At 33.2% G+C, this 12,133-nt stretch overlaps 1 protein-coding gene across 1 annotated transcript in view; it reads left to right on the forward strand.

The window, feature by feature from the left end:
• The first annotated feature begins 656 nt into the window (after positions 1-656).
• The window catches only part of LOC134266417 (fibrillin-1-like), a 47,824-nt gene continuing 36,347 nt past the window's right edge, over positions 657-12,133 (forward strand). Inside the window, 23 exon segments of the mRNA XM_062748662.1 lie at positions 657-764; positions 1,647-1,714; positions 2,116-2,163; positions 3,588-3,802; positions 4,044-4,159; positions 4,282-4,349; positions 4,454-4,707; positions 5,014-5,132; positions 5,256-5,323; positions 5,428-5,630; positions 5,633-5,668; positions 5,671-5,757; positions 7,225-7,337; positions 7,493-7,560; positions 7,767-8,041; positions 8,437-8,549; positions 8,699-8,766; positions 8,871-9,139; positions 9,402-9,518; positions 9,771-9,884; positions 10,064-10,180; positions 10,386-10,502; positions 10,825-10,938. Coding sequence (XP_062604646.1) covers positions 669-764; positions 1,647-1,714; positions 2,116-2,163; positions 3,588-3,802; positions 4,044-4,159; positions 4,282-4,349; positions 4,454-4,707; positions 5,014-5,132; positions 5,256-5,323; positions 5,428-5,630; positions 5,633-5,668; positions 5,671-5,757; positions 7,225-7,337; positions 7,493-7,560; positions 7,767-8,041; positions 8,437-8,549; positions 8,699-8,766; positions 8,871-9,139; positions 9,402-9,518; positions 9,771-9,884; positions 10,064-10,180; positions 10,386-10,502; positions 10,825-10,938 — 2,863 coding nt within the window. The 5' untranslated portion in view covers positions 657-668.

Raw genomic sequence — 12,133 nt, forward strand, 5'->3', positions numbered from 1 at the left:
TAATCAGACTGTTTTAGGATACTTATAAACTGCTCTCGTACAGGCAAATTAATTGATTACATTTTTCTACTTATTTTTTTCTTAATTGCAGATATTGAGCCAATTTGTACATAATCTAGTTTGATAAGTTGGAATCATGTCCATTTTATTTTTGTGTGATTTTTTTATCCAAATTTTTATGAAAAAGATTACACTTGTTTGTAGGTGAGGAAATCTATCAGGATGTTTGTTGACATTTAATGAAAGAAAAAAAAATGTCACTGTAATATTCTTAGAAAGCTTTGTCCATAGGGCTATACCGATTACAGTATTGGATACAGGGGCTGAAAACTGAATTTGCCCTTTCCCTACACGAAATCTCACACAAGTATCTCGATTTCTACTGAATGAATTTAATAGATGCAAAACACAAAACTATGATCATTGTAATAATAAATATCATATCAATTCAATTTCCATATGTGTATGTTTTATTTATGTATTTGTGATATTGGGATGGGTGTTACAAATCAAAAAACTTAAAAAAAAAATATTCTCTTTAATTATCCTAATTAAACATGCATGAGTTAAACATTTTATTAAGATGTTGCTCATAACCACATCCTCTTGTTTGTTTTTCCATATCTTTGATGTTTGTTTTTGTGGTTACAGATGTTTACAAGGCCAGGATGAACATGCCTATCCTCAACAGACAGTACAACGAGGCCATGAGGAATGTCTCATCAGCAGAGGCACAGGCTCTGGCCCTACCCCTCTGTACAGAGGTAGGCAACTCAGCATTACAGTGGCTGCAATGTTATTGTTGACAACTTACACAAACGATCATGTTACACGAACAATTCTGCACAATTAAATCTGTTACTTAAAAAATCCTTCATGCACACAATTCTACACTTCCCCAGAAATTAAAAGGCAATGGATAGACTCATCATCATTACCAATGTGTCACTTAACTAGAAATTACAAAAGGGAAGGAAATTACAAAAAAATGAAAGGAACCTGAATCCTTTAAATAAGGAGAAAAGATCCCCCTGCTAAGGGTGATAATTCTGATAAAATGAATATGTTTCCTTTGTAAACTTTCTTTCTTTTGCTGTGATTTGTTTGAAGCTTTTACTGTTGTGAAACACTTAATTTGGTGGAAATTCTTCTTTTTTAAAATCTCTATCTTTTGTTAAAATGTACAGTAGAACAGGGTCACAACAAAAATGATTACATTGTATATAAATGTAGCTTATAGCAAAGTGATTTTGATTCCCTGTAACTTTTAAATATATCATAAACGTCCGATTTAATGAATTACATGTACATTTATAACAAATCAAAATTACTCAAAACATCCCTGGCAGTTCATTAGTATTTAACTGAAATTCCCTATTAGGAAGGAATGGTTCATTTGCTCTTAATATTCATGATGTTCATTGTCATAAAAACTTTTGAAACCCACGTCAATTTTAGGAAAGAGAGCATTCTTTTGTTATTTGAAGAAAAAAAAAACCCTGTTTAACCATATTTATGAGGTTTAGCACGAAGAGAATAATGTAAAATATCTGTAGTAGGTCCGGTGTACCTGTTGCATCAGTACACCGTGTCATATTAAATTAACTTGTGTATTTTGAGTTTTTATGAGTTCTTTATGTGTTTAGATTGACAAGTACCTGAAAGACAGTCCACTGGCTGGCAAATATAAAGAATGTGCTGTCAGGCAGATCAAGTAAGCATAAACATAATTAATAAGTACATGTACATAGCAAGATACATCTGATGAACACCCAGATTCCTGAATAAAGAGGTTAAATATCTAAGTTGTAGCTTAGACATCACACACAGATTGCTGAATGTAAACTCATATCTTATCTTGCATACTAGAATACAAACTTCATTTTTCTTTATCAGGTTTATAATGTCTTATTTCTTGGTATTAATGTTGATTTTTTTTTTTTGCATAAAAAAATAATTTAAAATTCAATTTGATCAACATATTCTTTTCTTTCTTTTTTTGTTTGTTGGAAAATTGAAGGAGTGGGTGGGGAGGGGGGTATGGATGTGGAGTGGGTATCCCACATGATTGTTTCCATGATTGTTTTCATAGCATGGTTCATATTTTTCTTTCAGACAGACAGAAACTTCGCCCATCATGTGCAAGTGCTCTAGTGGACTAGTGTAAGTAAATATTGTAATTTTTTGATTAATTAGTATTTAAATCTGGCCAAATCTTTTACTTTGATATTTTTAAAATTAAATTTTGTTTACTTATTATGATATTCGTTATATTGACAAATATGGATAATTTTGTTTATCAATTCAATCCAATTTTAAAGCCACTGCTCTTTTAGACAGTACTTGTTTTTTCTTGATTACAAAAATTTAGAAATAGTGTCTTTTTTTTTTTAAAGTTTGAGCCACAGTTTGATGAAAAATAACTCTATTAAAGGTTTTCTTGCAAGTGAAATTAACAGATGTAGGAGTGATTGCATAGTGACATGTTTTCACATCTTTGAACTTTGGTGATACATACATGTACATATACTGGTATCAAAGTCAAGCATGAAATGGGCTGACAAGCAATGTGTTGAGAGTCTGATTTCTCTGTTCAACAAACATGGACATTTTCTCTGATCAAATCCCTGTCAGGTGTAAGATTTTACAAGGATGGAAATTTTCTCTGATCAGGTGTTAGAATTAACAGTACAAAACTGAAAGATTTTCTATTTTTATCTCCTTGTGTGAGGGAGAGCTTGTGTTTTTTTTTTTCTGGGGATGAATCATGTTATTTATAGCAATAATATTCAAATTTTCACCTCTCCTTCCGTCCACATTTGTTGTAATTCAGTGGGTCATAAAAACTGCCTGTCCACTGGACATGGAATGATAAAGGAGAAGATTTAATGCCGCTTGCATAAACTTAAATAAAATTCAAGGCTATATGTAAATGAAGAGCCTTGACCCACATATATTTCTTGAAAATAATTTTGAAATTTAAAATTCATATACATGTACATGTATACATCTTGAATTATATAGACACATGTAAAATTTTTATAATTTATACATACTGTTAAAAAAGAGACTGAATTTTATTTGAATATTTAGTGCATTCATTGCAAAAGACTGATAAAAAAATATTAATTTAACAGAGCATCACTTCATTTGACCATTTTCTGTACACTGTGTTATGATACCAACATCAGTTACTGTAAACAAAATCTTAATTAATTCCTGTGCAAGCAGTGGCAAATATTTGTGAGAATAATTAAATAAAAAATATGAATTTGACAGAGTTTCACTTCATTTGACCATTTTCTGTTATTTTGCATCTTTATTTGATTGCTTGCCCTCTTCCTCACTTGCAAAAATGACACAAAACTTTTTTTAACCTTGAGAAAATTATAATATTTTAAAATTTTCTCAAGTAATAGTTGGTTTTCAATATATGCTTGTTTGAAATATATGCTTGTATGAAATATATTTTTATATGTAAAGAAGGTTATGAACCAACAGAGACCAATGTTGTGCATTTAAGAAATATATATGTATATGTACATGTACTTAAAAGTCCAAAAATATAAGATTACATGTACTTGTAGGTCCAGCAAGGGGAAGAGAGCCAAGGTTTTCTTTGACCTGGTGTTTAATAGCCAGATCACTAGAGAGGAGATAGAGAAGATACTGAGAGCCCACGCGGGCTACGAGGACAAGGATGGGCTCAGATACTTCAAGTTCGGGGACTTTGTCATTGATATCGATAAAATACTTAAACCTCCAGTACTACCAACTAGGAGTCCACATATTGATATCATAGGTAAATTCTGATAGTAATGAAGAGAATAATGTTAGATGTTTGTATATTATAAATTTAAGTTACACATGCAAAGAGATTTACTTTTATCCTTGCATTAATTCAGATTTAGAGCTGAAAATTTATTTACTTTGAATGGGAAGGAAAAAAAGTTTTGTAAAAGAGCAGGATTTTAATGGACAAATATTCTGTATCATGGACTTTTTTCCACATTGTGTATAATTTTTATTCTATTTGTTTCCAGATGCCACTCTGACCAATTTAACAGTGAGTGTGTACAATCTAACTGACTGGACCAGTGATCTCAAAATCAACACCTCTCTGGCCTTCAACTCCTACGCTGTCCCATTCTGTACAGATGTAAGCATATAATATTGTGTGGATTGAAATTAATATATAAACTGTCTTTCTTTTAAAGAAATGAACATGCATATACAGTAGATGTGCAGCGGGAATCTTTAATCTTTTAATTCTGTTTACAGCTCGACAAAATCTTTCGGTTAAGTCCACTGAGGGAAAGATATTATGACTGCCAAGTAAAATCTTTTGGGTATGTACAGCATGATTAATGTTACAGAATTTATTAAAGTACATAATAATTGAAAAAAGTAATTTGTGAACAATGCAAAAAATGTTTATTGTTTTCCAACACAGAAAAGACCCCAGAAATGTAGTTGTCCACTTGAGATTTAAAGGGAAAGCTTACCAGAACATGAGGAGTGACATATTACAGATCATCATAGACAACGCCAAGAGGGTCCTGGGCCCCGAGAACAAGGAGCTGAGGATGATAGGGAACCTCCTGATAGAGCCCCTGGGAGGGACCTCGATAGACGTCCTCAACATTACCCTCAGCCTCGGGGGAGAGCCCACCATTCAGCCCACAAAGACCATCCCCCCACCCACAGGTCTGTAGTCCTGTAAACCTACCTTTGTACAAGGAATAATGACTACTTTTGTGATGTTGTTTTACTCGCATATATTTCTTTTTGCAAACATTGTTTTATTATATATTTTATGTAGAATATGTTCTTGGTCGAGAAAGTAAGTTGTCAGTGATAGATATTACAAATTGGTTGTAAAACTTGTTGTGATTAATAGTTGGTTTACAATAAACGTATTACAAAACTTTTAATATTCTAAAATTCTTATTTAAAAAATCAGCTTCGTTGTCAAGATTTGATTTTGATTGTTTTTTCCTAATGTCTTTTCAGGGGAACAAGTCGTCATAGCCGATATCACAGTTTACCTGTACAATTTAACTTATGATCCACGATTAGAAGATGAAAACTCTGCACTGTTTCACAGACATGCCCATGCATTCTGTAAAGATGTAAGTAAATGTAACAATTACATACTTATATCATGCATTGAATGCATATGATATGTCTTAGAAACATGTTTGTTAAATATTACATGTACCAGTAATTATGATACCATTGTTTTAATTTTTCAGATTGAGAAAATTTACATGTCATCTTCACTGAAACATTTCTTTATTGACTGCAAAATGTTTGATTACATGTGAGTACCTTTTAAGTTAAAAAACACTGTATTTTGAAATATAAAAGTAAAACATATTGCAAGTAAGAATAGTTTTATAAACAAATGACTTTGGAATTTAACAGGGCTCCAGATCCAGGACATATATACACGAAGGCCAAGTTCAAGCTTCGGTTCCGACATCCCTCTGTGTTCTCCCCAGAACACTTCAAAGGACTGATCAAATCGCGGACACCGGAGTTTGTACAGACAGATCTACAGGCCCTGACCAAGCTCTACACGTACCTGGTGGGTCACGACCTCGTCATTCTGGATAAGACGGGATTTGACAGACGGCTGTCACCATCAGGCCCTGACCAAGCTTACATGTACATCAAATGTGTTTGTCAACACGCCAGGCTTGACAATTTTCCCATCACACATTCATGGCACTTCTACAGTTTATAATTTATATGGTAAGGCTTTTAGATTTCAGTTCTATATTATAATTAGGGCCCCGCAAGGATTTGCTGGTGCCCTATAGTAATCACTCTGTCTGTCATTCTTCCGTCCACAAATTTTCTGTTTTTTTCTAATGACTTTTTTTATGGTTGCCCAATCAAGTTCAAATTTGGTATGGTAGTTCAGTAGGCAGAAATACATATTTTGATGCTAAGTTTGGTTCCCTGCACAGTTCTCTAGAAGGCTGTGCAATATTTGTCCTTTAGGATTAATTATTACATCAAATGTGTTTGTGAACAACATCTGAAATATAGATTTAAAATAATGTTCATACTTTATTTTGGTTAAAATACTGTACACAATGACTTATGATAATTTTATTGAATTCTAAAATCAAGATATGTATCAAGATATCCTTTTTCACTATTACTATTTCATTTTTATTTTTTTAATTATTTTTTTTCTGCCTTAATGCTGTTAATTTTAACAGGCAATCAGATAATAACCCCACTGTCAGTGCTGAAAACAGTTCAGTTTATAATTTATATGGTAAGGCTTTTAGATTTCAAGTTTCAACCCTATATTATGATTATATCCTTAAATCTTTTTTAATCATTAATGTATTTTTTTTATAAGACATGAGGTTTTCCTGTTATATGCAAATACAAGGTTACTATTTACAGGTTTTTCAACTGGACATTTAGGAATTATCTTGAAATTTTAAAAATACAGTTGTTAGGCCAAAATAAAATTATAGTTTGTTTGGAATTGCCTCCCGCCTCATTGAAATGCCCCCCTCCTGAAAAAATTTTATTGACCAAAAGTAGGAAGATTTTTTTTTTTATTAAATCATTTTTTTTACCCATTACATGTATCACACGCACCATACAAAACACTGAAATATGGTGTCAGATCTATGTAAAATTAGGTATTTTTGTTTTGAGATTTTTATCAAAAATTTAAATTTATCTTCAATTAAAAAAAAAATAATTTCCCTCCCTCCCTCCTGTGTCTGAAACCCTCCAGGCGGCAATTCCAAACAAACAGTTTTTTAAGGATGGCCTTACTTATAATCTTCATATATTTTTTTTATTGATTTCATTTCTACCCCTCAGTGGGGCCCTTGCTGACTGGTCAGTTTTCTAGTTATATCCTCTAATCATTTGTGTCATGTATGGATGAAGCAACACAAACATAATTTAATTTGATGGATTTTTACTTTTCATTTAATATTAGATTTAGAAAGCTTTTTAAAGTTTTATAGGTGTCAATGAAGAATATAAATTTGATAACGGGAAATAACTCTTATACTAACCATTAAGAAGGATAAATAAAAAAAAATAGTGTCCAATGAATAAATCCATAGTGTTGTCTGACTCGAAAAGATTTTAGATAAATAAATGATTTTAGAAAAGTGCAGGTTTTGAGATTGCTTTTTCTAGGTTTCAAGTATTTAACAGATAAAGCTATTTCTTTTACAGATGCGACCTATGCTAACATTACCACAGGGCTCTATGACTTTCAGTACACCTCTGATCTTGCCAACAGAAATTCACCAAAGTTTGCAAGTTTACAGGCTCATTTCTGTGATGATGTAAGTTTAGCCTAACTGAGTATTGAACAATGAGATATCAGAAATAATGTAATTCTTAGTACTGTGGATAAATCTTGATCAAACAAGATAAATCAACATATGAATTTATATAGTACAATAGTGTGCTTAATTTTACCTGGAACATTGTTTTTCAGCTTCAACGATATGTTGAGAGGACAGCTGTTGGCAAATTTTTACAGGACTGTAAAATTGACGAATTCACGTAAGTTGCAGTTAATTTTAAGAGAAATTTAAATCTTTTTATTGTATTAAATTGCAAATCTTTTGAACTATAAGCACTGAAAATTTATGCCTTATGAAATGGAAATATTTTTGTAGGAAAATGCACTCTCCTGGCTTTTGCTTTTATGGCAGCTTTGTGTGTTGATATACATGTAAATGCAGATAAATATTTTTATTATCAAACAGGAATTTCCCAACCAATGTAAAGTTCCACCTCCTGTTTAACACCCCTATTGGGTCCTACGTGATGGAGAATATTACCCACGTTCTGAAGGACATGGCGCCCCACCGCCTGAAGGACGGATTCGAGGTGGTGGATGTCGGGGACCTGGGTCTGATCTGGAACCGGTACCACATTGATATGAAGGTCACTAACTACACCGTACACACAGCCACCGATGTCGCCCACACTGGCACACTGGACTTCCCCAGCACACAGGCACCCAGCAAAATAATGTATTGTAAGAATTTTATTTTGGTTTATTATGTATTGTTCAGAACATTTTACAGTTTCATTATGTGTATTGTTAAAATTTTATAATACAGTTAAGCAGCTATTTTGTAACTGAATAAAATTTCAAAAGTTTTAATTTTACGATGATTTAAAATAAATTGTCATATTTTTGGTGGAAATGGCAAAACAAAATACATGTATGTGTATAATCTGTGTTCAGAAACTTATAACAGATTGAAGCTTACAGGGAAGCCATTTTCATTCTCATTGGCTCGAAAATATATTGTGAACTTAAAGATATAAATGAATTATGTTTATAATAAAACAAAACCGTGCGTCCCTGGCACTTTGTTATAAGAGTGTTTTACTTTATAAGTAAAGAATTGAGTTTATACTTAACAGCTGCCACTGAGGTGAGGTTTACATGTGATCTGTACAACCAGAGCATCCCCATAGAGTTCTCCGACAGAACTAACTACCTGTTTAAACAACAGCAGGACCTATTCTGTAAAGATGTAAGTACTCAATTATACCTACACTTTGAAAAATTCTCTCATTGAAAAGCATTTTTATGGTATAACTAAAATAGACAAATTCCTCAATGCAAAATTAATAAATGTTATTTGTATGTACTGGTATTTTAAATTTTGATTTTTTTTTCTAGGTGAGAAAAAGCTATACAGACAGTGTTTTGCATCCACACTTTTTGGAATGTTATATTAAGGACTTCAAGTAAGCCATTTGATTGCAATAATTCCAGAAAATTTTCACTTTTCAGCATTTAAAGGTAGGAAACATATTTCTCGTATTGTAATCTCTTGTATTTTTTTCTTTAGATATGTAACACCAAGGAAAGTTCAGTTTGGACTTTATTTTGCCCATACAATGACAAATGGCCTTCAAAGCAATGCTGTTAACATTCTGGAAAGTAAATCTGCAAACAAGAAGATTGGCAGTAAAACTTACGTAGATCTCGGGAAGCTGTTTTTGGAGACAGGAACCTGTGTCATTCAGATGAAACCAGTAAACTGGACCCACGAGATGGAGCATACCTACCACCCCATACATACTGCCACACCCACTCTGCCAACGGGTCCTTCATTTGGTGAGCAGGATTGGCAATTACAGTGAAATTCAATATGGTTTTTGGGGGGAGGGGGCTGAGGAGTATGGAGAATTAAAATTTGATAAAAATCAATTTCAGATTAAAAGTATGGTAGTTTTCTGATTATTTTGCATTTTTATGGAAACATTTTGAATATTTGTAAATAATAAACATTTTCTAGTGAAAATATTATTTACCATTAATAGAAAATATTCACAGATTTATATGAATTTGTCATAATTACCTGAATTTTTTAAAACAGAAATTGACCACTGTATGCGGTACCCTTGTCAACACGGCGGCACCTGTCTGAAGTCTATATCAGGCTGGTATAACTGTGTGTGTCCTCCTGGCTACTCCGGTCAAAACTGTGAAGTCAGTAAGTGTCGGTCATCATGTGTCAGTTTCTGTCAGTTTATGTGGATGAAATCTTGAGTTGTGACAAAAATCATTTAAAATGAAAATATAGGGCTGCTTATTTCAATACAGAGAGAAAAACTAAATTTCAAAGTCATTTCAGATCATACATCTAGAAAATAATGGTTGTAAACCCTCATAAACTTTTATTTCCCTTTTCCTTGCCTTCCTAATGTAAACTACTATAGTCTGCACATGATGTTTTGTTTTATAGACATCAATGAATGTAACATGAACATGTGTATGAATGGTGGAACTTGTGTGGACACCATTGGGAGCTACTACTGTAAATGTGACGCAGGCTGGGAAGGCGTCCACTGCGAAATCAGTAAGGAGTTCAACAACTTCAATTATAATGAAAATTTTGTTTGAAATGGTAGACCCATTTAAGCACTTTTCTGGATATGAAAATTAATAATGTTGAAATCACTTAAATGTAATATGCAGTGTATGTTATGTACAATATAAATGGAATTGTTGTAAGGAGACATGAATGGTGCATTTCAGATAAGAATGAGTGTGACATCCAGAACATTTGTCTGTACGGGGGTACCTGTGTAGACACTCCAGGCTCCTACTTCTGTATGTGTGTGGAGGGAAGAACAGGCAAAAACTGTGAACATGGTAGGTATACAGGCAGAAGTGTTTGTTCTCCCAAAAAAATGAAATAGTTTAATGAATTTTTTTCTATACCATTATCTGTTGTGTCCATTTCCCTCTATATCTTTGTTAATATATGTACATTTTGGTATTTTTTTTAAATGAAAATATCTTGGAATATATTTGCTCATGTTTGTAACTTAAATGATTATATTTTTTGTTCCTTTAGACATTGATGAGTGTTTACAGGCCAATATTTGCCAGAATGGAGGCACCTGCTTCAACAGACCTGGCTCTTTCTACTGTAGCTGTGCTCCTGGCTGGACAGGAACCCTATGTGAGACTGGTAAGTAGTCTGTAATCTTGTCTGAAAGCAACCATTGAACTAATAAAATACAATTAAACCCAGTTAACTAAACTCAATTGGACCAGGAAAAAAAAAACTTTTGAGATGCCAGAGTACTCAAGATATGTAGTGTAAAATTCTTAGAAATTGAAGGTTATGGATTTCCAAATCACTTTGAGGTATCAATGTTATTTGAGATATCAGTGTTGGATTGAAATAACAAAGTTCAACTGTATCGCAAAAGTTTTCAAGAGTATTATTTTTTTATTAAAGACATAATGGAGTGTACTTGTCAAAGTTATTTATTTATTTTTTTTTTTAGATATTGATGAATGTAAAAACAATATTTGTCAACACGAGGGCACCTGTCTAAACACCCCTGGGTCTTATCGCTGTCTGTGTCCAACGGGATGGACTGGAAAATACTGTGAAAGAGGTACATAAATCAAGAAGTGCAGAAATATTTTTATTACTCTAAATCAATTTTGATTCGGGCTTCACAGGATTTGATCACATGACCAACTAAGTTCATTTCCCAGAGAACTTTTTGAAATTATTGTTTGTTTCTTTAATAATTACACAAGACTGCATGCTCGCAAAAATTTATTAATTCTTATGAAATATTTGTATGAAGATTCATATGTAAAACAATATTCAAATGTTGGGCAAAATTATGCCTCCCCTGTAAAAACAGATTTGCCAAATTTCACAAAAATAAGGACGACATACAAAAGTCCATTCAAATATACTATCAAATGCATTTTTAGGTCACCTGAGTAACTCAGGTGACCTATTGCTATCCGTTTTCGTCCGTCGTCGTGCGTCGTGCGTCGTGCGTCGTGTGTCGTGTGTCGTGTGTTAACATTTGAACATTTTCAGCTTCTTCTCTGAAACCACTGAACCAATTTCAACCAAATTTGGTATACAGTATCTATGGGTGAAGGGGAACAAAAATTGTGAATTTCATGGTCCCCGCCCCCCTGGGGCCTGAGGGGTGGGGCCAAAACCACTAAAATTATTGCAATCTTTAAAAATCTTCTTCTTTACTCATGGACATCGAGCAGGCAAACTGTTAGCATGAATGTAATAAGCATTGAGTCCTCTACCAAAATTGTGAAATTCATGGCCCCAGGGTCAGGGGTTCTGGTGTTAGGGCGGGGCTCTATAGATTATATAGTAAAAATGCATTTATTCTTTGAAAATCTTCTTCTCTGATTCTGGGTATTAAATAAAATAACCAAGTACATAGTTATGATGAGCAAGAGTGCCTCTTCCAGATTTGTGAATTTTATGGCCCCAGGGTCAGGGGTTCTGGTGTTAGGGCAGGGCTCTATAGATTATATAGTGAAAATGCATTTATTCTTTGAAAATCTTCTTCTCTGCTTCTGGGTATTAAATAAAATAACTAAGTACATAGTTATGATGAGCAAGAGTGCCTTTTCCAGATTTGTGAATTTTATGGCCCCAGGGTCAGGGGTTCTGGTGTTAGGGCGGGGCTCTATAGATTATATAGTGAAAATGCATTTATTCTTTAAAAATCTTCTTCTCTGCTTCTGGGTATTAAATAAACTAACTAAGTACATAGTTATGATGAGCAAGAGTGTGCCTCTTCCAGATTTGTGAATTTTATG

Source organism: Saccostrea cucullata, unplaced genomic scaffold (assembly GCF_032062105.1).
Source record: "Saccostrea cucullata isolate Sc308-1 unplaced genomic scaffold, CSIRO_AGI_Scuc_v1 ctg1069, whole genome shotgun sequence".
NCBI lineage: Eukaryota > Metazoa > Mollusca > Bivalvia > Ostreida > Ostreidae > Saccostrea > Saccostrea cuccullata.